We start from the raw sequence: 26,446 nt of genomic DNA on the forward strand, positions 1-26,446 counted from the left end.
GTTTTGGAAGCCTGCGCTTCTTCTATGTGAATTTTTTTTATGTTTCTGATGATTTGAGTTTGACCTCTACATTGCTCATATGCAGTGTAATGTGGAGGTTCTGAAGTGCATCAGATGGGAGATCTGGTTAAAACCGTCTGACGTGATTTGTACCTGATAAACTGGCAGCTCAGAGGGAACAATCATAAATGGACTTTGATCGGTGTTTCCATGTTGTTGTTATCTTGAATGTGTAGTTATGCAGCAGATAACACTCATATATCATGCTCACTACATGGGAAGCGAGAGCCTGTAGATTATTAACATCTGTTTGTGCTCCTCAGGCTGTAGCCATCAGGTTAAATCAGACAGCCATCCAGGCGGTCACTCCCATCACCAGCTTCGAAAAGAGAGCAGAGGGCTCGCCGAACCCTGAAAGGTCAGACTCCCATCACACAAACTTGTGTTAAGGCTTCACTTGCAGTATCGTTCACTGTGCAGTACTGAATATGCGAGCCAAAGTACTGAACCTTATCAGTGTCGGACTGTCAGTGTTTCAAAAGTATTGTATTAAAAATAAGCCTTATATTGTGTATTTGATGCAAGAATGTGGCATCAGTAATGTTTGTACATCATATACTCTGTGTGTGTGTGTGTGTGTGTGTGTGTGCGTGTGTGTGTGTGTGTTAGAGCTAAGCCAGGTGCAGTGACCACTGACAGTATTAAGAAAGCCCCTTCTGTCCCTGAGCCTGAAGACCTGATTGCCCCTGGGACACCAATCCAATTCGATATTGTGCTTCCCGCATCCGAGTTCCTGGACCAGAACAGGGCAGGAGGAAGGTCCGAAAAATTCATCACATATTAACACTTTAAACCAAAATTAGACCTAATTATAAAGTGATGTTGAATTCTTGCTCTTGTCTATATTTTGGATCTGCATTAGATTTTATTTAGAGTGAATAAATAAGAACACAAGTAGATGAGTTGATTAAACACGTATATAGATGAACGCATGAATGCCAGGCTATCTTAACTATCTGTGCTTAATAAAGTTTAAAGTTTTAATGTCTAAATGAAACGTCAGTCATGACCATTATGTACATTTTGATTATCGTTCAGCTTTTGGTCATGTTTTGTTTAAAAAGTCTTCTGATGCTTAGGTTTTTATTTTTCATTTGTTTGACCTTTACAGACGCACAAACCCCTTCGGTGAGACGGAAGTGGACAGCGTTTCAGGTGAAGACGGTGAGACGGTATTACTGACTCCATTCAGTTGAGCTGCTCATCATTTGCACAGGATAGCTGAGGTCAAAAAACACATGAGAGAGTTATAATGGAACTCAGTCATCAATTCAGTTTGTGCTCACAGCAGCTTGTCAGTGCAGATGTCTGGAAGAGTTTTGTGAACAGCCTTTCATTCACAAATGTGTGTGTGTGTGTGTGTGTGTGTGTGTGTGTGTAGACTCCTTGCTGCAGCAGGTATTTGCTGTGCGTTTCCTGGGCTCTATGGCCGTGCGCTCTGGACACACACAGCAAGTTATCTACGAGGCCATGAGGCAGGTGCTGGCTGCTCGGGCAATACACAACATCTTTAAAACCAGCGAGTCACACCTGATGATAACAAGCAGCTGCCTCCTGTGAGTCTGACATGCAGGAAAAGTATGAGCGGAGTCAATGACATTAGTTTTGCCTCCACATGAATGCCATGTCATTTTCTTCCTTGCCCAACAGGTTGATTGACCCTCAGACGCAGGTCACTAAAATAAGTGTGAGTAAAAGTGCCACTGAGCGTCGTCACTTGACTGAATAATGACAAAATCTAATCTACTCATGGAATTTCTATCCATTTCTCCTGTCTGAGCCATTCTTCCTCTCTGCCTCTATGTTGTTAGTTCCAGCTCAGGGACGTCACCCAGTTCGCAGCGCATAAGGAGAACAGCCGGCTCATGGGCTTTTTGGTGGAGGGGAGAGACTGGAGTGAGGGGGAGGAGGAGGGAAAGGTGTCCTTCAGGGCCTTCGTGTTCGAGAGCAACACTGAGGGAGAGAAGGTAACTGTTTAAGTTTGGTTGCTTGAGACCGGAGATGAAGACACCACACACGTGATGTGCGTTATGACGTCCCCCGGACAGCAGCCCAGTGCTGTTTATTTAAACAGTGGAGGTTAAATTCTCTTCTGTTTTCTATAACAGCACAGATATGACAGTAGTTACAGTTACAGCCAATCATTCCATAATCATTCTGTAATTTATTATTTAAATATTATCTATAGCATATCGATATTTCTCTCTATTCTATAGATCTGCTATACAATAAACATTGGAAAGGAGATTACAGAAGCTAAGAAGGTAAAATCTTTTTGAAAACACACACGCACACACACACACATATACATATATGTATATTGTGTGTGTGTGTGTGTGTGTGTGTGTGTATTACACACTCACTATATATACATATAAAATCATCACACCAGCTCTTTCCAGCTGCATAATTCATTCACTCTCTCTCTCTCTCTCTCTCTCTCTGTCTGTCTGTCTCACTGTGTTGTGTTTTGTTAAAGGACCCGGCTGCACTGGCCAAGCTGATGAAGTCGGTGCCTCTGAGCCGTGACGGGAAGTTCCTGCTGCTGGAGAGTGAGACAGCAGATGCAGTGAACGGAGAAGGAGATGACGACTTGGAGTCAGAAGCCTGAAAGTGGTTCGGTCTTCTCCTTCTCAAAGGATAAGAACTGATCCAGGGTTGTTTTTGTTTATTTCGTCTCTTCTACCCTAACGAAGATCTAGGCATCTGATCCTAGATACTTACTTTACACTAGACGGACTAGACTCTTATGTTACGGCACCTTACAGCTTTACTCTAATACTCCATACCATAGTAAGTTTTGTTCTTATACAAATCATAAACAAACAGGGCTAAAGATAGAGGTTTACAAGCAAGTTTAGATATGTTTGGTGAATCATGTCTGTTTTTCTTCGCATTGTGTCCACATCGTCCGGCAGCAACCTTCGGGATCAAAGCTGATTACTTTAGGAAGCGGCGAATAAAAGACGATGCTGTTGAAGAGTATTAGTGTGAGAGCTTTCTCATCTTATCAAAGAATAGACAGGTTCGCTTTCCTACACGCACTTCGTCTGACCCCTTAGCTTAATATATTTGTCTGTGCATATGACAGGATTAAGGATTATACATGCAAGGGGCCATTTTATTACTATGGTGTACGGAAAAGTAAAAGCAGCTACTTTTAATTTGTATAGATTAACGAAAGAATATTTTTGCTAAGCACGTGGCAGTAATAGAAAGCCTGCGTTTGAGTTTAGACGTACTGCTTGGCTCGGCTCACAACTTTCACTGCTTCAGGCCCAGAATTGAGCTGCACTCCCAAGAGCTACGGCTGCTGCATGTCCAGTTGTGGATTATTGCACTAATCATAGCACATTTTTAATTGTAATGTAATAATAACTGCAGTACTGTATATGATATGATATGAAGGTTTTAAAAGAATTCAGTGCGCTGGGTCACTTGCTAATGAAGAACGAGGCTATTTCGTCATCTTACATCATTAAACTCCTTCCTCAGGTCTTTCGACTTACAGAAAAACTTTATATTCCTTCATTACCTTTTAATGGTCTCACCCAGGGTTTAGTGCTCTGTTTACAGTAAATGACATGCACTTTGAGGTTGAAAACACCGTTTACAAAAAAAAAAACAATGAAAGAAGGTTTTAAAAGAATTCAGTGATGATAATGAATAGGATTAGTATAATACTTGAGCTGGTTATGTAAAAGCGGGATACATTTTTAGCTGAAAAGAGATGGGGACAATACTTTTTTTTCCTTTTACATGTAAAATATAAGCACTAACAGCAAGTCTATCAGCTAAATTCAAAACCACTTTACTTCAAATGAAATGGTTTTTATTTTTGTGGCTCGTCTGATTCCCTGACTACGTTTCTATTTCTTCCAAAAGGGCTTTTTTTTCTACATGTTCCTTATCTGCTTGCTTATAGCTGTTGAAAGATGGGTGTGTGTGTGTGTATCTCTCTCTCTCTCTCTCTCTCTGCAGATTTCATTTGAAATGGTCTGCTGCAATCTGAATCATGAAGTTGTTGTACTTCAGTATTGTATATAAAGGCAAAATATACATATGGAAGTTTCCCCCCCTTTTTCTCCCCCACACAGTGATTGTTAGCTTGTGTACGAATGCCGTCACATCTAAACTTTAATTGATAAGCATAGGATCAGTTGGAGTTCAGACTTTGGCTTTATGTCGATGAGACTATAACAGACGCGAGTGCATATAAATGTCTCTTAACGACAGCATCCTCTGGCTATCTGCTGTAAGCAGCAAGAGCTTAAAAAGACAGATTCTGGCGTTTAAAGGCGGTGCGGTGTGGGAGCAGACGTCTCCTGACGGTAACTCGTGTTATCGATGGAGCCGCTGACTGTGAGGTTTTGCACATGGCTTTTCATAAACAAAAACATAACACCTTTAATAAAGCTCTATTACAATTTCAAATACCTTTTTTTGTTTTTTTTTTTCTGTGTAATAGACTATAAACAATCCCAGTAGAGGTCAGGTGATCTGTGTTAACATGCTCATGCTGCTTCTCCTTTAGCTCATGCGATATTATGCAGATAAACACTGCTGGATTTAATACACAAACACTAAACCTCCCTCCAGAACATTTCAGTGTAGCTGCAAGAATACTGATTCGGGATGCTCCGCCCACCGAGAAACACTGTTTCCGTGGCAACCAGTAGTAGGAACAGTCACTTACGGGTCACTTCATAGTGGAACGATAAAATCAGTGTGTGTGAACGCAGCATCGATTAATTTTTCTGAACATTCCCCAAGTTTGTTCTGATTGGATGAATTTGGTCAATTAAATTATTTAACCTTTTTAGTCATTTTCTGTCAAGGAAACACAATTCTATTAAGCTTGTTGATTTATTTAAATTCAAAATCAAATCAATTGCAACAGCAGTAATGGAACAAGCTGGACTGTACAGACAGGCACTAATTTTCTATGACGAATTCTCAGGTCAATGTCCAGAAGGCAAACATGAAGAGATGCTCGAGTCCTTAACTGTGGAATTAATTAAGTAGTCTGGGCAAACTGCTGACTTCCTGAATGGCAGGTGAGTGCTGAATCCACTGTATAAAAGGTGAAAACACACACAGCTCTAATACGTACAGCACTGCGCAGTACAGGACAGCTATAAGAGCTAGAAGCAGATCTTTTGCATACAGCTGAACATAAATACATCATGAGTCCTTGTAGTAGTTGTTGAAGTTAAGCCGCAGCAGGAAGTCTTCTAAATGAGGCTGGTAGCCTTTATCCACCAGTTTGGAAACCACTGCAGACACAAACACAGGAAGGTTTACAGCTTACTGCTTTACAGAGATCTACAGACCTAGAATTTACTCTCACTTTACAGCACCCTACATTACAGAATTTGGCAGATGCCCTTATCCAGAGAAACTTGCCTTTTTATAAACACCTGAGCAAATGAGGTTTAAGGGCCTTGCTCAGGGGCCCAGCTGTGGCAGCTTGGTGGTTCCAGGATTCGAACTCATGACCTTCTGATTATAAGACCAACACCTTAACCACTAGGCTCCCATATCACCTAATTTCAATTCAATTCAATGTATTTCAATGGCACTTTTAACAATTCACATTGTCTCAAAGCAGCTTTACAGACGTATAAAAAAAAATAAGGGAAAAAAAAAAGAAATATATACGAAGAAGAAGAAAACTTTTTATTTCTTCTTTATTGCACCATTCGAAGTAAACTCTGGAGCCTGTTGTGTGTTAAAATCTCAGGAGATCAGCAGTTACAGAAGTCCTCTAACCAGCCCGTCTGGTACTGGCAGCCATACCACAGTTTACATGACATTCTGACAGCTAATGTGAACATGACCTAAATACCTGCATGACGTTACACAGAAGTTCATCTGAATAGATCATTGTGTATCGGCAAGGTGTTCCTAATAAAGTGGTCAGTTCATGCATACCGAAAAATGCTGCTCCAGACGATAAAACTTATCGTGTTTACCTTCAGGTTTATGAGCAATAAGAAGATTTACCAGATAAATGTTTGCTCTGGGTGTGTTAACGTGCAGACTCACCTTTGAACAGGAAGCGAGAGTAATACTTGAAGGTGTTGTAAGACTGCTGCATGGCGATGAAGCTCGGGTGCACCGCTTCACCCTGCTGTGTCTGCCAGGACTGAGCGATCAGCTGGCCACGGAACTTCAGGATGAGACTGAAGATGCTGTGGATGATGTTCATCACGGGAGCAGCTTTCTCTGTCAGCAGAGCCCTGCACAGTAAGATAAAGGCTGATGATTGACGTTCCAGGCGAAGAGAGTGAGAGTGTGTGGAGTGTGTAGCAGTGCAGTGCAGTAACCTGAAGATGGCCCTGTTGAGGTACTCCGCGTGTGTGTGGTGGATGGTGTCCAGGTCATTGGCACTGCTCAGCTTTTGTGTGAACTCGCTCCAGGAGACCTGCAGGATCTGATTAGCGATGTAACCCTGGATCACCTTCACAAAGTGCTGCATCTCATGTCTGTAAAGCTGCAGCTGACGGAACTGCACCGAGCGTCCTGCTCCTTTTACCAGAGCTAAATTCAGATATACAGAGCATGAAAAAAGGTGCATGGATGTAGCTGATACTTAGATTCTCTCCCTAATATTTTCAACAAAATTCTATATAAAAAACACACACACACACAGTTCTCTAAACAGCCAATCATGTGGCAGCTCAATGTATAAACTCGTACAGACTCAGATCAAGAGCTTTAGTTAATCGTCACACCGTAGTTACAGAGATCAGACTTTTTCTTCTTTCTGATGTGTCATGCTTGCTAGGAAGCTAGGAACAGGAATCTGCGTCCATCATGGGCACAAAGCCAACCAAGACTGGGTGATGTTTTTCTAGTCTTTGGATTCAGGATTCCTGTTCCTAGCTCTAACCAAACCATGTGGTACCAACCACAACCTTACTGTAGATGAATGCATTTTTCCCTACCGGATAACCTGCAGATGAGACTGAATAATGCTCCTGATAAGCAGTTGGACCTTTCAGCAGTAAGAAGAGCAGCTGACCTGTGCGTTTGAGATGAAACCACACGTCACTGAGAGACCACACCATGTGTTTGAGCTGCAGCAGGAAGGAGAAGAGCCGGTTGTACTTATTCATACAGCTGTCTGTTATGATGATATTCAGCGGCCAGTCCACCTGAGAGAGAGAGACAGTCAGAACATCAGCAGTGGACAAATTAGTAGCACATGCCTCTGGACAAGGAAGTCCAATTATTTATTATATTTTTTAAATTTTATTCCTAAAGGGATATTTCAACAACAAGAAAAAGATCCTGCTGCCCTGCGTACATCAGCTGAGGAACTGTGTGCATCCGTGTATACATTTATATTAGATATACATATGTACACACTAGAACTTTTATTTAAATAATGAACAAAAAAAAATGACCCAGCACTACCTAATAAAATGTATTCTCTTCCCCAACATCCATCACATCATATTTATCTTATTTTACAAACTGGTGGTTAAGAAGAAAGAGCAAGAGTGCCAATTGTATACAGTACAGTAGATGGGATTAACAAAGCAGTGAGACGAATGAAGATACTGGTGTGTGTGTGAGAGAGAGAGAGAGAGAGAGAGGGACCTTGTAGCGTAGCTCGAGGCAGTTAAGTGAGTCAGGAGCATGGGGATGGAAGACTTCGGGGAGATAACGCAATGCAAACGTGAAGTTAGGAGCCAGCTCACTGTCACCATGCACACTGTACTGCATGGCCTTGTTCAGGATGGAGTTCAGCACCAGGGGTGTCAGGAGCTCTCCAGGGGTTTGCCCACTGCCCAACTACACACACACACACACACACACACACACACACACACACACACACACACACACACACACACACACATACACACACACACACACACACCGATTACACTCATCTCAAAGAATAGATTACATCTAATTCACAGTCATGTATAATTATTAGTAAAAATGATTGAAATCCTTCTCCTGAAGCTCTGGCAGATGGAAACCTCTTCCTTTTTCCCTCTCAAGGCTCAGACTCTAAATATGGTCTTTTCAGGCTGCTGGGCCAATTGATGATCTGCTCTCACCTTCTCAAAGAGCCGGTCAGTAAGTGACAGCGCAAATTCGCCGTCTTCCATCAGTAAGAAGTGCCGCAAAGCTTCAAAGTGCTTCTCCACTCTCAGCTCCACAAAGAAATAATCCACCACTGACTTATTCACCAATGACAAACTGAGGAGAGAGGGGTTCATTACTCATCATTAAACATCTCATGCATTTATTCTGGCTAGCAATGCATGCTTGCTCCCACACGCACGCACGTGCACACACACACACACACAAGCTCACACATTAAATCTAGACACGAACAAAAACACTATACATTTTGCTGTACAAACACTGGATAAGAAAGCTTTTGGGAAGAGTTGACGTCAACAATAAGCTTTGAATCTCATCTGAAACACAGATACACTATAAAGAAATAAACACACCTGGCAAAAATCATGTAAAAAGCTGCATTCGACCAATCAGGAAACGACGGTGAAGTCGATTAATAAAGCTGATTAATAAAGCTCTCTCTTGAAGGGTCTTACAGGACAACTCCTTTAAGAGCTAATGCATTAGTTACTATTTAAAGTTTGAAAACTGCTAGCATCATCTGAACCTGACAAAATCACTGAGTAGAACTGAAGTGATAATGGAACGAAGCAACCACTAAGCCCACTGCAGAATTGCTCAACAAACCAAAACAAAAACAAAAACGCAATTAGCGTTTTCACAACACTGTTAATGCACTGACTGTGTGATGAGCGGGGTCGTGACGGAGTGTTTCATGAGCACGGGGAGGGGCATCATCTCACTGAGCTGCACAGCGGTCGAGTCTGTGGCACAGTGCAGAGACGACTCTGCCGGGAGAACGTTTGGCCCACGGGTCACCTGCTGCAGGAGCTGAGCATCGGGGGCCGACACTGACACACACACACACACGGTAAATATCGTATAGTGTTAATTTAGGCTTGCTAACAATTCAAGCCTTGCAGCATGCACAAAAGTAATATTATTCATGATCAGTCTCAATCACGTTTCCTGCAGAATCGTTTAAGAATGAAAGACACGCACTCATTTGCCTGTAGGAATCCTCGTACTGCTCAGCATGGTATTGAGAGGCCAGCCTGAGGAGGTAGTCATCCTCTGGTCTCTCCGAGGGAGACAGTCCAAGCCCCTGGGCCCAGGCACTGAGACCCTCACTCAGAGTCAGCAGCTGTGTTTGGGGAGCAGCTGTGGCGTCTACTCCAACAAAAAAAAAAAAAAAAAAAAAAAAAAAGACAGCTCATACACATACGCTGAAAAATGGCTTCAACAGATCTACACCGCTGTAATGAAAAATTGAACAGCAGCTTGCTGCATCATCACAAAAACCTTATATATAAAGTAGATCAGTATGGATGCAGAGTGGAACTACAAATTTCCAAACATGCTCAGAGATGATTATGTTATTCAGCTCAGAACAGGTGATCTTATAATGCTATAACGCTAACGTACATGACATGATCATACACCTTCCTGAACGTCTGGAGGATTCAGAACATAAGATTAATGTTATAGCTGATCTGTGTGTATGTATACTGCAGTTTGTCCCTCTTCTTACACAAGTTTAACTGGTACGTTTGTAGGAAGTATAAACATTGTGATAGTGTATTGTATAGTGGCATAATACGATATTTTTCTCATGACACACACTCCAATATAACACTATATTGACGCACAGGGATCCCAGGAAAATATTGTTCACAATATAATGGAACACGGATACAGATGTAAACGACTGCTATCTTGCAGTTAACTCTTACACTTTGTCTTCTGGCTACAGAAAGACTGGTACTATATAGATGTAGTCAGCTCAGTGTCAATACTAAAGCTAAACCAGCTTATTAAAGCAGTGTTTTTATCCAGGCTGAGCAGCTGTTTCAGGTGTTTACCTGACGTATAATTCACTAGCTGTCGAGACGTATACTAACACCAAATCTGAGACCTTGCCAAGAAGAGGTGGAGATATGAAACCATAGAAAACGTATACAATATAAGCCACTATGTCACTTAGGTTTGCTGGCACCCAGAAGCATGGTAGTTTAATTTAATGACACTTTTATTCAAGATATTTTAATGTTCCTACCAGTTACTTATTACTTTGAGTAATTGAACTGAAAACATCACAGAATAGGCCAGACACATTTATCCAAGTATCCGTACGTCGCCATATCACTCGACCCTACAGTCCATTTTCTCTCATTCTGCTTAATGAGACATTTACAGGAAAATGTGTATTCATCTTGTTCTTGTACAACAGTGCTACAATATTGTGAAAATACAACATCAGTGCACGTCTGGTTCTTACCCTGTGCCTCTCGCTTGTTCTTGTTCTCTGTGGGCAGCTTGAATCCGATCTGATGGGCTTCACTATAAAAGCTTCCATGTGTGATCCCCTGCACCACACATCCTACACCAAGGCTGGAGTCAGAGCAATGTCCATAGGCACTACCTGGGTGAGGGACCTGCTGAGGGACCTGTGCCCCCATTACCACACAACCCACACCCAATGTGGAGTCTGAGCAGTGCCCATAAGCACTACCGGGGAGTGGCGAAGGCAGTGGGTCTGAACCAGATACGACACAGCCGACCTTCAGTGTAGAATCTGAGGAGTGACCGTAAACAATGCCAGGCAATGGGGAATGTGTTGCTTCAGCTTCTGGTATAAGACAACCCACTTTAAGAGTGCTGTCTGAGGAATGGCCATATTTGCTCCAACGAGGGAGAGACGAAACGACATCCGAGACAAACTCACCCACCTTTATATGAGCGTCAGAGGCGTGGCCGTGAACATTACAGGAAGAGGTTAAGGTTGGTACTTCAGATACATGCTCACCAATCTTTATATGAGCATCAGAGACGTGACCATAGATATTGCGAGAGGCAGTGGGGGAGGTCACCTCAGAAACAAGCTCTCCAACTTTAAAATGAGATTCAGAAGCATGGCCATGGATGTTTTGTAAAGGTACTGGTGTAAGAACCTCAGAAACCAGTTCTCCTATTTTAATGTGAGCATCAGAGACATGGCCATAGATATTTTGTGATGGTAGTGGGGTAAGAACCTCAGAAACCAGTTCTCCTAAATTAATATGGGCATCAGAGACATGGCCATGGATATTTGGGGAGGAAACCGGTACAGTAACCTCAGAAACAAGCTGTCCAACTTTAATATGGGCATCAGAAACATGGCCATGGATATTTTGTGAAGATAGTGGAGTAAGAACCTCAGAAACCAGTCCTCCTAATTTAATATGGGAATCAGAAACATGGCCATGGATGTTTGGAGAGGAAACAGGTACATTAACCGCAGAAACAAACCCATCAGTCCTTATGTTAGCATTAAAAGAACGGCCCTGGTCAGTATTGGACGAGGAAACACTATCTCCTACTGAGACGTTGTTTGTAGGTTTGTTTTGGACATCAGAGTCTGGGTTACTTCCAGGGATCAGAGGAAGATCTATTGGCATTTTTTCAGTGGGGGAAGTCACCTCAGAAACAAGCTTTCCAACTTTAATATGGGCATCAGAAGCATGGCCATGGATATCTTGTGAAGGTATTGGAGTAAGAACCTCAGATACTTGTTCTCCTAGATTAATATGGGCATCTGAGACATGACCATGTATATTTAGAGAGGGAACCGGTACATTGACCTCAGAGACAAACTGTCCAAAATTAATATGGGCATCAGAGACATGGCCATGGATATTTTGTGAAGGTAGTGGAGTAAGAACCTCAGAAACCAGTTCTCCTATTTTAATATGGGCATCGGAGACATGGCCATGGATATTTGGAGAGGAAACAGGTACAGTAACTTCAGAAACAAGCTGTCCAACTTTAATATGGGCATCGGAGACATGGCCATGGATATTTTGTGAAGGTAGTGGAGTAAGAACCTCAGATACTTGTTCTCCTAGTTTAATATGGGCATCAGAAACATGCCCATGGATATTTTGTGAAGGTAGTGGAGTAAGAACCTCAGATACTTGTTCTCCTATTTTAATATGGGCATCAGAGACATGGCCATGGATATTTGGAGAGGAAACAGGTACAGTAACTTCAGAAACAAGCTGTCCAACTTTAATATGGGCATCAGAAACATGGCCATGGATATTTTGTGAAGGTACTGGAGTAAGAACCTCAGATACCAGTTCTCCTACTTTAATATGGGCATCGGATACATGACCATGGATATTTAGAGAGGGAGCTGGTCCAGTAACTGCAGAAACAAACCCATCAGTCCTAATGTTAGCATTAAAAGAACGGCCCTGGACAGTATTGGATGAAAAAACACTATCTTCCACTGAGACGTTGTTCTTAGGTTTGTTTTGGACATCAGAGTCTGGGCTACTAACCGGGATCAGAGGGAGATCTATTGGCATTTGTTCAGCTAATGTAAAAATGGGCTGAGCATGTTGCTCAATAGCCTTGTCCTTCTCTGCCATGCTAACTTTTGGTAGTTTTGGCTCCAACACCACACCACATGGTGAAGGTTCCTTTTCTTCTCCATATAAAATCTTCTCTTTCAGCAGTTTGTTTCTCTCCTGACATTTATTCGGGGCCATGTTTTGCTCTCGTGTCTGCGACTTATGCCCTGAGGCAGCACCATCTTCCAGCTGAAGTGAATTATGTGAAGGATGGCCATGTTGATCTGCCCCAGGCTCTGGGACTTGGTAGGAGAGGGAGGGAAGAGCAGAGCATGACTGGGGCCTAAGGCATTCCAAAGGGCTGTAGGGGGAGGAGAAGTCATAGTCTGAATCAGGGATTCTGGAGAATTCAGAGAGGTCACAGCCGATGTCCTGTAGAGCCTGAGTCACTGTTGCACTGTCCGCAGGACGTGGAGCTTTCGGGAGGAGGTCTGTAATGTTAATTTGATCTGAGATCAGAACATCGATGTTCCTGATGGAAGGGGGAAGAACTGCAGGAGGGCGAGGAGGAACCAGAGTCAAATCAGAAGGAGCAGTGGGCTCCTGCGCCATGGTCATATTTTTCATTTGTATCTCAGAAGATTGGGATTCCTGCAACACAGAAGGAAAGAACACATTATAGCAAGTTGACCCACTAACACAATTCTCTTGAGAGACATACCCGGCCACAGACCTGCTGATTCTCAGGTGGTTTCTTTGTAAGGGCTGGACCCTGAATGGGGCATTCCTGTCCTAAAGGATATCTCACAAGCAGAGCCTGGAAAATAAGCACAAGCACAAACACATTACTCTCTCTACAGGTCAGAACAAGGCCAAAATCACAAGAGAACTGGGTTAATATTGCTTTTCCAGTGTACTGAGGCACAGCCACAGCTAGTGGCAAATATAAATCCGAAAATTATCCTTCGATGTTCAAAAATCAAAGACAGAAAAACCATTTGGGACTCGCTCTTGTCTTGAGTTAACAAGAAGAAAATTACTAAATTGTGGGGATGCTTTTTAAGTCTGAAACGATACAAAAAAATCCATAACGACAAAAACGTACCCTGACACTGTTGAAGACTCTTTAGACTGGCAGGATTTTTATTGATCAGAAGAATGATCAGAGAACACTGATGGTAATATAATAATCTAGATGAATTTATGGTAAATTAATTAAAATGAGCAGTTTCGCCAATGATTCTAAATAATCGGAATAAATTCTCCTTGTATGACTGCGGCGGAAGAGCCTGTAGACCTGTACGGTGTGTTGATCCTGCTGTAGGAAGTTCACTCTGGCTTCATGTAGTCTCAGCCTCTGTACTTTCCACATGGCCCTCCGCTCTTTCTTAGCTGCCTCCTCAGACAGACGGCTGTAGTGCAGTATCAGGTCCATGCTGAACACACACACACACACACACACACACACACACACACACACACACACACACACACACACACACACACACACACACACACACACACACACACACACACACACACACACACACACCCCTTCAAGCACCAGTTCAAAGTGTATAGTGGATCTGCAATGTGAATGGAAATGCAGAATTCTTACCGTGCCCTGTGCTCCAGCTGCTCCTCGAGGGCCTGCAGCCTCTGTTCTCTGTCTCTAAGCTCTCGGGCAAAGCTATAGTCATCCTCCTGCTCCTTCTTTCTAACGGCGCTCCGCCACTGCAAACAAATCCATGTTATTCGCTCTTTCTGCAGTTGCTCCTATCGCAGGTAGGGAATATGGTAATGACTCAATTTAGGATTTGAACACTGCATATATAAAAGGTTATCTAGTTAAATAGTGTAAAACAGCACAGAACCGGCTGGGACTGTTTAATCTGCAGCTTGAAAAAGGCAGAACTCCGGGCAACACATGAGACTGAGCACCTAAGTACAGCTCTGCTCGATAAATAATGCAGGAACTATATTATGGCCAGCAGTGAGCTATGATTTATTTTTTTAACCAGTGATAGTTTTTCTATTTTCTATTCTAACATTGTGTGTGTGTGTGTGGCTACTGTATTGTATTGTAATTCCACACACACACACACACACACACACACACACACACACACACACTTACTTATTTATTAATTTACTTACTTACTTATTTATTGTATATTGCTTTTTAGAGTTTATAGATTCCTTGGGCACTAGAAATTACTGATATACTTAATAGTTACTGAGCTAGTTAACTTACACAACAACAACAACAACCTGCTGTTCCACTTAATTACTTACCAACTTACTAACCGACCTACGTGCTTGCTTACCCGTGTTCCCTCTTTCTTACAGTAACAACGAGTGTTTTAAGTTAGTATGATATTATTGGAATAAAAAAAAACCAAAAAAAAAAACCCACAACTCTACACAAAATTTCCGAGGTCTGCAAATCAAGTCTTCACTCTCAGTAACGGTCCCTGGATGTCCAGGATAAAGGAAGGCTGCAGCGTTCTGTCAGTTGTGTTCTACAGCCGTATCCTGGTCCTGTCAGTGGTAGTGATTTGTGCAGTAAGTGCAGTTGGCTTTCACAGGGTGGAGCTCTGACTACTGTGTGGATGCTATAAATATTCCAGCAGCGCTGGTGCTGTGTGAGAACGCAATAGACTCATTACTGAAGAAGAGCACTTTTACGCGGAAACGTTGGGCAAGAAGTGTGTTTTTAAATACAAATGATATTTAACAGCACTTCTAAAAACGATAGACGATGGAAGAAGATCCGGTAGTAAAGAAAAAGAACTTCGATATTAAGTCATTTCACTTTACATATAATTTTCTATTTACATATTGTATTTAATTAATTAAGATTTCATTATGCAGGGTAATATAAACACAAACATGGATTAACTTCGGTTTGGTTCCTTGTAGCTACCTTACACATGTATCTTTTTTATAAACTGTAGAGAGAATTTTATTTCTTTCATATCAAACCCTACTTGTTTTAAAGCAAGTGTTTCTTCATCTGTTATACCAGGATACATTCAAACCTAAATGAGACAATACTGAGGTTAATTACCCAGGATGCACCGTTGTAATCCATCGGTAAAAATCAGTGATAAAGGTGAAGGTTTGTTTGTATGAATTTTAAGGATTAAGGTAAGGTAAAGCTCTTATCGCAAACGTTTCGGTCTTCTGCTCATTAATCGTAATGCTATCCATGGAACAGCTGAAAGTGGGTTACAGATTAATTGGATTTGAGATAGTAAATCAATAGACTGATGTGCTTATTCCGTCCCCCGGCACCTTATCTTTCATTATTAGAATCTTTTATATTATTACAAGGAAAGGCTGCTGTTCTGGACTCGCTAATGGAATTTTTTTAAATGCAAAATGAAACAAATCATAAATCATACTCTTTCCTCAGCTTGCAATAAACATCAAAAGTGGCAGCGTAGTAGAGGTCGTAAATAACTAAGCGAGCGAAACAACACCCTCAAAAGATAATACCAGGGGAAGAAAAAAAAAAAATCAGGCTGATGCTTTAAAGGGGGGAGAAAAAAAAAGCAGCCATTTGCTTCAGATGCGTTTGTGAAGCCGAGACACAACAGAACATCGAATACCTCAGCAGCTGCTCTAATGGGCAATAGAGCTCAAAGGACCACATTAGCATGAAGCACAGAAAACTATTCTACAATAAGAAACACTTCGGAGCTCTGTGATGGTCTCTTTCGTCTCGTCCGACACTTTACACTTCACTTTTGTATTCATAACCTGGAACAGTCTCAGAGTCGGAAGTGTGTGAAGTGTGAAGACTACAGAGTCGGACAAGGAGGGTCCTGAGAGTTGAGTGAGAAATGAACAAACACTCTTCATGCATTTTAAACATGCTTGTGCCTTGTTTCCTGAACCTCTTACCTCTTGGTCGAGCTCTAGCTGCTGCCTCATCTCTTCGTAGCGATCTCTTTTCTTCGCCTCTTCAGCCAGACGCTGTGACACCTGGCGGCCTGCAGGAGGTGCAAGAGCACAGCAAGAACTCAGCACTTTCCATTGAGTTGTTCATTTACTTTTTCCCTTTTTTTTTATTACTTCCTTCCTTCCTTCGGGCTTGCACAGTTAGTGGCACGCGTGTTTATCTAAAGCCTGATTTCTCCCTGCAGGAAGGAAGTGTGCACCCGCTCTGATCCGATCAGTGGTCTAACGCTGCACTTTTGCATTTCCCCTCAGAAATGAGCATTTCAGGTTCACTTGACTGTTCTGCTTGGCCAACTGGAATAAAACTCTAACACACTTTTAACAAATTAACTGTTATATCAATGTGCTTTATTTTATGAACGGTCTAAAAGCTCCTTCAGAAGGCCATGCCCCCCCGCCTTGCAATTTCAGCTCAGTATCATATTTTCCTGTCTCGCTCGTCTTCAGGCTCAATGCGCTGATGACATATTTCATTAAGAGAGCAGCGTTTGTTATATAACCGGCCGTATCTCATTTCACTAGCACGGAGGAGAGATAGAGAAGAGCAGATGTGATGGATACGGTGCATGGGGACGCTCGCTGACCTCGGATGCTCTCCAGCGTCTTGGCTGCTGACTCTCTGACCTGATTGATGAGCTCTTGTCGTGCCAGCTCGGTACGTAACGCCTAAAGTATGAGAGACAGAGATAGAGAGAGAGACAAATAGATAGGGAGGAAAAGAATGGGGATGAGAGTCATAAAAGAAAACGAGCACATTTCAGCCTTCTAGCATTAAATGTCCTGCATTCCGTTTAAAAATGTGTTAATGGATCGTATACTTCATTTCTCCCAGGATCATCGTGATGCCTTAACTGAGAAGTGGTGCATTTATTCACATCCGGAAACAACTACGATGGGACTTTCTGTATATACAGTAGGAATATCTAAACCTCTGTCTCATTTCAGATCTTTTTTTTTAAAAGCTGTAAACTTGTAGGTCAGAATTTGATTAAATCCCAACAAAAAAAAAGCATCCATCTCACATCAGTTTGAGAAACAAGACAGAGGGAGGGTGTATTGCAGTTGCAGTGCAGTACCTGCTCCTCTCTGCTGACGGCGCTCTGCTTGGCGATGGTCTCCATGCGGCCGCGGTACACGGCGCAGTCTCTCTCGATTTCCTCCACCTCCCTCAGAGAGAACGTCACGGCGATACGAGGCACGGGCACCTCCGACCAGATATAATGCTGCCAGAGACACAGGATATGAATGCGCTTGGCTTAGCTTTCAGTTCCACCTCCAGAACTGTTTAAACTGGCACTCGCTGTGCTTAATCCTGATTGCTCCTATTCAGATCACTGTTATTTTAATTACGTCCTTTTACAGTTTTCTCCCCTGTGTAATTGGTCAAACCTTTTCATGTCCTTGCTAAGCCGGAGTTAATTCAGGAGAATGAACAGGATGAAATGTATTATTTGTGTGGTGCTCAGGAAAAACCCATTAGATGTGATTTAAAAAAAAAAAAAAAAAAAAGGATATTCTTTGACATTATGTAATGTGCCACATGTACTGTAAGAGACTTCAGGAAAAAGAAAAGACAATGAAAATATGCTGCTCCTGATGCTGCTGTAAACACGAAGCGTATACCAAAAAATGCTACAACCGTCAAAGGACGCCGTGTGAGCAAAAATCTCCGTTCCTCCCTCTCCTGTCAATCACAGTGGCACCGGTCAATCTGAGCTGTCTGTGAGCACATGTGTGAGGAAAGAGCAGTTGATGTCTACAGTCTACCTACATTGACAAACAGCAATTTGTAGCAACAAAGTGACCAGAGACTGACTTGAAAATAGTAGCTTCTCCACCAACTAAGAAACCCTGTTACTATAGCAACCAGTACTAGGAACAGCTACCGCCGACTTCGTCGTGCAGCGACTGAAGACTAGCTTCCGATAAAATCAGTGGTTTTGAACGCACCATAATGAGTCTAAAAGCTGAGGGTTAAGCGTCGCTTTCTCTTGGAGTAAATGTCACTGTGTTGATCATGTTGTGTAGAGGAATAGACAACCGCTTGTGCTGTAGTTGGGAAATTGAACCTTTTATATCTTCTGCTTTATATATATAAGTAAAAGATGTCATTTTCTGAACTAGAATTATATTGTAGAAAAGGTGATGGGTTTATCCGGGCTGCAAGGGACGCAAAGTAATGATTATCTAACAACAGGCGAGATGAAGTAGGTGATGAAGGTGATGAGCAGCTGACAGAACCTTGTTTCTGTAACAACAGGGTTACAAGTGTGTTAGCTCTAAAGATCAGACCTGTGGGCAGCAGATTTTCAGCAGGTTGATGGTTTTTCCACAGACGTAAACATCGTTGGCGATATGACGAAGGAACACGGGCACGCAGTCCTCTGCGTCCTGAGAGATCAGAGTGTAGCCCTGCACCCAGAAATGCTTATCTACGAAGAAACAGAGGAAGACACGTCCTCAGAATGGAGAATGACTCGTTTCGGTCTGTGTTTGTGCTTTAAATAAACTTTGTATGTTTGTTAGAATTAAAAAAAAAGTCCCTTAACAAACGTGCATGCTCACCTCTGTAGCCCAGGTAGTCCTCGTTCACCTGGATCAGGAACTCTTTATAGACATCTCTGAAGACGCCACTGTACACCCAATCGGATACAAACCTGCACATAGAGTGATCACTGTTCGCTCAAAGAAAATCTGCGCTTCAAGTTTCACTAAAGGGCAAGCACTCGCTGACACCAGCGTTATAAACAGCGAGAGCAAAGGTGGCTTCATAAATAATTCCAATCAACATATTGTGCAAACAAATGAAGGTTCTAGGCACTTGTGCTGAAACGCGAGCCCAGTCCAGGATTGTGATGTAAATATGCGTATGTGTAAAACTTTAGGCAGGCGAGATCTTTCCTTTGAGATGTTCATCTGCTAGGGTGTGCGTCTGCTACCGAAGCCTGCGGCAATGTCATCATTTAAGTTGCGACGCGCTGTGTTCGACGAGAGCGGCGTTAGATTACCCTCAACCCCATCAGACTCAGAGTTTCCCATTAACTTGATGTACCATATGTCCTGGAAATAATTTCTGGGAAAATCAATTTTCTGACTAAATCGATAACTCTTTCAGAGTAGGTTTCAGCAGTCTAGAGGAAAGTAATTCAAAAGTTCAACTACGTGCGAGGGACCCATAATTTAGAATTTGTTTAATTAGCCTGTAACTGGCTTCGCTTAAGACTGTGTCTGCACAAATGTGCCTAAAAGCTGTCACTGACAGAGTGTGTGTGTGTGTGTGTGTGTGTTTGTGAGAATGAGAATGTGTGTGGGTGTTTGTGAGATTGAGAGTGTGTGTGTGTGTGTGTGTGTGTTTGTGAGAATGAGAATGTGTGTGGGTGTTTGTGAGATTGAGAGTGTGTGTGTGTGTGTGTGTGTGTGTGTGTGTGTGTGTGTGAACGATAGTGAGTGAGTGAATGATTGAGTGTGTTTGTGAGAATGAGAGTTAGTGAGTGTGTGTGTATGCATGTGTGTGTTTGTGAGAATGAGTGTGTGTGTGTGTGTGTGTGTGAGAGAGAGAATGAGAGTGAGTGTGCGTGTGTGTGTGTGTGTGTGTGTGTGTGTGAGAGAGAGAGAGAGAGAGAGAGAGAGAGAGAGAATGAGAGTGTGTGTGTGTGTGTGTGTGTGTGTGTGTGTGTGAGAGAGAGAATGAGAGTGAGTGTGCGTGTGTGTGTGTGTGTGTGTGTGTGTGTGTGAGAGAGAGAATGAGAGTGAGTGCGTGTGTGTGAGAAAATAAGAGTGAGGTGTGTAAGAGTGATTGAGTGTGTATGAATGCGTGAGTGTGTGAGAATGTCTCTCTCTCACACAGAGACCGAGACACAGAGACCGAGACACAGAGACCGAGTCAGGGTCAGCACTGACCGTGTGTAAGGTTCACAGCTGCTCTTGAGCAGAGACAGAAGTACAGGGTAGTTCTCATTGCTGCAGTTGCTCTGTGCTTCGTTGTACAGATAGGAGAGAAGCTTCACACCCTGCAATAACACAAGAATTACATCCAGCAGCTCATTCACCAAACTCTAAACCACAATATTACTTTACTCACCACAGGAAACCCCGCCTGACCTGACCCACCAGTGCCATCCACACAGCACAGCTCTGAGAGGTACCTGATACACACACACACACACACACACAAACCGAGCAGAGTGGAGTTAGCAGCATCACACCAGCATCCCCTAAATAAGACTACAGGACTAAACCCTGCATCTCCTACCTGAGCTGTCGGCCCAGCTTGCGGAAATGGAAGCCGATGGTGAGGAGGCTGAGAGTGGCGGGTGTGCTTAGTACACACGCTCTGTAGTAGTGCAGATAGCGCCGCAGGCCAGCTGTAAACGCCTGAGACACACACAGAAACAATAAGCCCATTATTAGATTTGTCTTATACATGTTTGCGCTTGGACACTAATGAGGACGAGAAGGAGCACGTGACTCTGGAGCACGACTAAACAGCGACTCGTCCTTGACAGAAGCCAAGGTTAGAGCCGCCAAACGGAGGGCCATTACCTGAAACACCAGGCCTTTCTTATCAGCAGAGCCCAGAGCGAAGCGGCTCAGGCGAAGGTAATGCGTGCCGTACTGCGCCAGCTCCTCTAACAGGCGCGACACACTCTCCGGGGACGTTCCAGACACACACACGTCGGCACGCACATCAAACTGAACACTCGACTAGAACAGAGGAAGAAAATCTGATGATGTAGATGTACAGACGTTGAGAAGGCTAGCATCACAGGCTTCTTTAATACATGTTGGAAACACACTATAGTCCTTATTTAGTTCTTATTTTCATGCCAAAGATTGTGAAAGTGATTTCGTTGCCTCAGCCGGGCCATGGTCGAGCCGTAGTGACGTGCTCCTCGAATTGGAGGAAGCAAGAAGGACTCATCAATCAAAGTTTCCTTCAAACTTGTATTTTAATGGATGGCTAGACAGTTATTTAATTAAAACACGTAGCACTTTTTGAGTAGGGGAAAAAAAAACCTCTTTGTATGGATAAGAAAAAAAAACGCGGCTCAGACGATGTGCATACTGTAACCATGACAACGGATAATTCGACTACGTTACTTGTTAGAATGAAATAGATATCTACGTTGTTACAGATAAACGCTGAAGGAAATTGGTCGCCGTGGTTACATTATGTCTGTCACGTGAGCCAGTACTTTTATCAGTGCACACGCTCACTCTGGCACTGCATGCTAATAACAATGCTGTGTGATTAATGGCATCGTCACAAATTCATCCACCCGGTTGCGTGAGAGCAGGATTACCTCATTGAGGGGGAAAGTGACAGAAGCCACACCTATCAGCACGTTGAGGAGGTCTTTAACTAGCTGAGTCTGGCAGTCCAGGGGCAGGGGCAGGAGAGGAGAGGGAGTGTGAGAGGAGAGCATGTTCCTCATCTCGCCTTCCCAAAGCCGATACAACTGGTCAAACGCTTCTCTGCCTGCTTCCGTCAGATACGGAGGCTCTTTCTGACCTGGAGGACTGGAGAGAAAATGACAAATGAATGCAAACCGAGTAACAAAATGCTAGCGAGCAAGAAAATAGGCCCGAGCTACTGAACGTCCTTAGTGATCAGGCCTCATTTATCATTCTACTTTAGTAAACATGTGGAAATGTTAATGTGAGTCGAACTGGACATGAGTCTCATTTCCACACCGGAGTAGTTAAAGACAGCAGCAGCTTTGGTGTTCCTGTGGGTTTGAACAGTCAACCTTCTGATCAGTAACCACACAGAACCCCAAGGCTCATTCGCATACAGCGACGCCTACAAATCTCCATAAAATGACAAGAGCCCAAACAACCGCGAACACGAAATGAACAATCAGGGTAACTGCTCTCTCACTTACAAACATGGACTCAAACATCTCTGTTTGTGAGAATTCTACCATTTCTGAATCATAAACAATTTGGTTTATATTTGAAACTTATAATCGTACAACCTAAGTTGCTATATTCCTGTAAAGCTGCTTCAAAGAAACGTCCAATTGTTAAAAAGAGCTACACAAGTAAAACCGAATAGAACTGAATTGAATTATACAGCAAGTCATTTTTCTTCTGTGATAGCGGCTTTCCCGGCTGAAGAAGCTTGTCCTTAGTTGTACAGCATGTTCATGAAGATTGAGCCTTACAGATGCAATTTTAGCTCAGAGAGAACAGAAGAAAATGCTTTAGGGAGGGAGATTTTATAGACTTTTTATGTCCTGCTCTGGTTATTCTCACTCTTACCAGCCCACATTTTCCCAGCAGCGACGTCTAGCAGGTACAAAAGTGCGCAAGGCCTCCCATACGTCAGGCTCAGGGCTGGGGCTCTGCTCAGACTGGGAGTCAGGAGTCAGATTGGAGGCAGACTGGAATCCTTCATCCTCAGACTGATCCAAACACTGAGGAACCTGGAGCCAGAAAACAGTATGAAGAATCACAAGAGAGAACCACGTTGGATTTAAAGCCTTTAGGGATTATAAAAAAAAGGAAAAAAGTCTTGACCCTTCCTTTTCAAAGCCATCATAGGATTAGCTAGAAAAAGTTGAGCTAGCAAAAACGGTTTGATTTATGAGCTCGTGTGGATCATCTTAAAATGACATCCAAGAGTTTACTTTGAAATGCGGATGCGCTTGACTTTCCTAGATGTCCCACAATGCCAATCATCTACCTGCTGAAAATTCCGCTAGTGGGCTTTAACTGTTACTTCATCTCTAAATCATTGGTCATCGTTAGTCAACTTTTAGATCGCTAAGGAGCCGATTGCTCAGAATGACCATAGTTTGGCTGTCTCTACACTTCCTGCATTAGATTCCTCATATTTTAATATAATTACTGAATGAATAAATGAGTGAATGAATGAATGAATCATTGGAAGATTTTGGGACAGAGAAAAAGCTTTTATTGTTTATGTTCTTAGGTCCTAACAAAAAAAAACTTATCACTTATGTTTGCACTCTTCCTCTTCTACACCACTGCGACTATGCAAGCAACATCCCCCTGTGACATCAACTGCGACAAATACAGCAACAAATCACAAATCCCAAAGCCAAAAAGAACTGGCCTGATCAAGCTTCAGGGTCTCACCCGTATATTGAGTCCCGTGACATCTGCATTACTGGGCACTGGTGGCAGGTCGAGCCGGACATCTAAATCCGTTGTCCTCGAGTGCTGCAGCGCTCCAAACAGAGACAGCCTAGTGTCTCTCTCGAATCTCTCCTCTCCTTCCAGCCTTCTCTCCAATCCAAACAGTCCGGTCCCTGGTGGAGCGTCCAGTATGCTAAGAGTCCTGCAAACCCCTCTGAGCTCTCCCCACTCCTCCTCACACACTAGAGCCCATGTCCTACTCTCCAGCCTCTGCAGCTCCTCGCTGAGGTAACCAGACAGCGGAGGTCTGCGCAGCACAGGCCGCTCACGCCGCATGCAGTCCATGCTGAACGAGGATACGGGGGGAGGACCTGAACCCGCCAGCTGTGCCAAGAGCTCCAGCACTGAGTCCAGTTCAGTCAGACCAGAGGAGTGGCCCGCTTTACGCAGCTGCCCCAGCAGGCCCTCAAGCCTCTCTGCATCCTCGGCACGACCCGAGACACGCAGGTCAAAGGAGATCATAAGCATTTTGTTGTAAGGTGGTGTGCAGGCTAAAGCGCTCGTCATCGACGATGTGGGTTTGGATGAACTGTCCTGGAAAAGTTTGGAAAGCAGCATGGCATAGGCACGTCTACGGAGGGTGCGGTGGAGCGATGCACGAGGGACACCACTGAAAGTGCGGCGCTTCCATGACACTCCGGACAAGCTGCGATCACACAGTGCAGACAGGAGACCTGTAATGCTGCTGTTGCTCATGGGAACAGAGGACATCTCTGATATACCACGTTTACTGTACATGATGACGTCCTCAGTGTACGATGTAACCTGCAAGACGAAATACTTTATTAATAACTTCAGTGGAATACAGTATACAGCTAAACTTATGTGGACCCCTGACTCATCACAGCCATAAGCTCCACACTTCTAGAAGACTTCCACTAAATTTTGAGAGGATTAGTGAGTTCAGACACTGATGTTGTAAGTGAGGAGGTCTGGGGTTCAGTCAGGGTTCCAGTTCATCCTCAAGGGGTTCATTTGGGTTGAGTCAGACTCAGGGCTCTGTGCAGGACACTCAAGATTTTAACTCCAACCTTAACACCCCATGTCTTCTTGGTCATGCTGGAACAGGGTTGGAGTCTCAAATTTCCAGTAAAGAGAACGTTTAATGTTACAACAGTCATTGTGCACAATTGTGTGCTTCCACCAGTTTGAGAAGAAACACCTATGGGTGCCCACATACGTCTGACCATAGAAGTGTAGCTAGTATAGACAGAGGATACTGAAGCAGCAGCACACGTCCTCTGAATATTGCTTAGTTTTTGTGCAAAATAAAAAGAATAACTGAATGAAATTTTATTTAAACTGAAATGAATGTTACTGTATTACTGCTTTAGCAGGTTGATTTGCCAGCTGGTTAACTGGTCACTTTTAAGTCTTATCTTACAATATAGTAACCATAGTGTTTTTAATCAGAAAGATTTCTGTTACATAAATGGTTTATGATGTGTGTGTGTGTGTGTGTGTGTGTGTGTGTGTGTGTGTGTGTGTGTGTGTGTGTGTGTGTAAATACTGAGAGAGTAAGGGCTGTGATTTTTAACATGTTTTATATGGCCAAACTTTTGGACACCAAAACTGTATAGAATGACTGTGTATGTTGTAACATTACAGTTTCTCTTCACTGAAACTAAGAGACTCAAACACACATCCAGCATGACAATGTCCCTGTGCACAAAGCACAGAGCTCCATGTAGACATGGTGTGTTAAAGTTACAGTGAAGAACTGGAACGTCCTGACTTTGACTCAACCCCACTGAACACCTTTGGGGTGAACTGGAACACCGGTGTCTTGCACATCAGTGCCTGGTAAAAGGACCAAACAATTTAGTGGAAATACTTCCTAGAAGATTGGAGGTTGTAATAACAGCAAAATATTGGGCCAAGTCCATATTAATGCCCATGGTTTTGTAATAGAATGTTTAATGGTCAGGCTTGTAGAGACAAACACACAAACAACACACACACACAAACAACACACACACAAACAACAGACACAACACACAAACACAATCACAAAAAACACACAAACAACACACACACTATCACAAACAACACACACACAATCACAAACAACACACACACAATCACAAACAACACACACACAATCACAAACAACACACACACAATCACAAACAAAACACACAAACAAACAAACAAACAAACAAAACACACGCGCGCGCGCGCTCCTAACCCTGGTCTTAGTGAATCCCCTGTCCTACAGTACACATTTTAGGTAAAGCACTGAGGGTTGTTCAGGACCAGATCTGGGAAATGAACTGTAGTCAACAGTTAAAGACAAAAGTGCATGAAGGACAGACTTACACCATCAGGCTAACACACATGACATGCTAAATGCTAACATGAAGGCTATGTGTTACTTCGCTCTGAGCGACATTAATGATCCGAATGAAATGATTCCTGCAGTAATAAAGGATAATTAGCTGTGATGTGCAGTGATGTGTGTTTGTAGTAGACGAACCGCAGCACTCCTGGATTATACAGCTGTAGCAGTGCAGCGTTGTTATGACTGCATCCGTTAGTCTCCTGGTACTCATTGTTAAAACCGGAAAACGCCAATCCTGTAAACCAGTTAACTAGAACTCCATGGGATTTATATGGAGTTACATACAACTTATAAAAATAAATTATTCTTATTGTTCATGAATAGAAAAAATACACAAACAGTCTCTAGCTCCTGTCATTTGCCTTGGTGACCGCGCTGGATTCAAAAAACCTGCCCACAAACTGATCTGATTGGGTAAAATTCAGTGTTTTGAGCTGCCATTGGCTGATTGTCGTGGCTTAGAAAGTATCACTTC

At 43.0% G+C, this 26,446-nt stretch overlaps 2 protein-coding genes across 7 annotated transcripts in view; one reads left to right on the top strand and one right to left on the bottom strand.

Moving 5' to 3' along the window:
• appl2 (adaptor protein, phosphotyrosine interaction, PH domain and leucine zipper containing 2) overlaps positions 1 to 4,494 on the top strand; it is a 27,786-nt gene extending 23,292 nt beyond the window's left edge. Inside the window, exons 14-21 of one of the 2 annotated variants that reach the window (XM_027172911.2) lie at positions 324 to 418; positions 670 to 819; positions 1,172 to 1,224; positions 1,442 to 1,616; positions 1,711 to 1,747; positions 1,872 to 2,027; positions 2,277 to 2,324; positions 2,540 to 4,494. In XM_027172911.2, coding sequence (XP_027028712.1) covers positions 324 to 418; positions 670 to 819; positions 1,172 to 1,224; positions 1,442 to 1,616; positions 1,711 to 1,747; positions 1,872 to 2,027; positions 2,277 to 2,324; positions 2,540 to 2,671 — 846 coding nt within the window. In that variant the 3' untranslated portion in view covers positions 2,672 to 4,494. The remainder of the gene's footprint in view (positions 1 to 323; positions 419 to 669; positions 820 to 1,171; positions 1,225 to 1,441; positions 1,617 to 1,710; positions 1,748 to 1,871; positions 2,028 to 2,276; positions 2,325 to 2,539) is intronic. The other variant, XM_027172912.2, reaches the window with a different exon arrangement.
• Positions 4,495 to 4,907: 413 nt separating this feature from the next.
• Positions 4,908 to 26,371, bottom strand: tubgcp6 (tubulin, gamma complex associated protein 6). 5 transcript variants are annotated; one of them, XM_047819260.1, is made up of 26 exons: positions 26,107 to 26,365; positions 23,571 to 24,395; positions 22,731 to 22,894; positions 21,770 to 21,986; positions 21,009 to 21,170; positions 20,719 to 20,840; positions 20,548 to 20,611; positions 20,367 to 20,476; positions 19,032 to 19,123; positions 18,759 to 18,898; positions 17,543 to 17,689; positions 17,051 to 17,132; positions 16,410 to 16,498; positions 14,119 to 14,234; positions 13,798 to 13,936; positions 13,234 to 13,317; positions 12,132 to 13,151; positions 10,445 to 12,050; positions 9,169 to 9,336; positions 8,849 to 9,017; positions 8,139 to 8,280; positions 7,669 to 7,863; positions 7,088 to 7,220; positions 6,390 to 6,603; positions 6,109 to 6,302; positions 4,908 to 5,336 (listed from the first exon to the last, which is right to left on the bottom strand). In XM_047819260.1, exons 2-26 carry the CDS (start codon positions 24,366 to 24,368, stop codon positions 5,245 to 5,247), a joined length of 6,459 nt encoding a protein of 2,152 aa, XP_047675216.1. In that variant the 5' UTR covers positions 24,369 to 24,395; positions 26,107 to 26,365; the 3' UTR covers positions 4,908 to 5,244. The 5 variants fall into 5 exon arrangements, with proteins under 5 accessions (XP_047675216.1, XP_047675217.1, XP_027028711.2 ...); XM_047819261.1 differs by having other exon boundaries at positions 10,445 to 11,923; positions 12,086 to 13,151; positions 26,107 to 26,364; XM_027172910.2 differs by having other exon boundaries at positions 10,445 to 13,151; positions 26,107 to 26,364.
• Positions 26,372 to 26,446: the final 75 nt, after the last annotated feature.

Source organism: Tachysurus fulvidraco, chromosome 10 (assembly GCF_022655615.1).
Source record: "Tachysurus fulvidraco isolate hzauxx_2018 chromosome 10, HZAU_PFXX_2.0, whole genome shotgun sequence".
Taxonomy (NCBI): domain Eukaryota; kingdom Metazoa; phylum Chordata; class Actinopteri; order Siluriformes; family Bagridae; genus Tachysurus; species Tachysurus fulvidraco.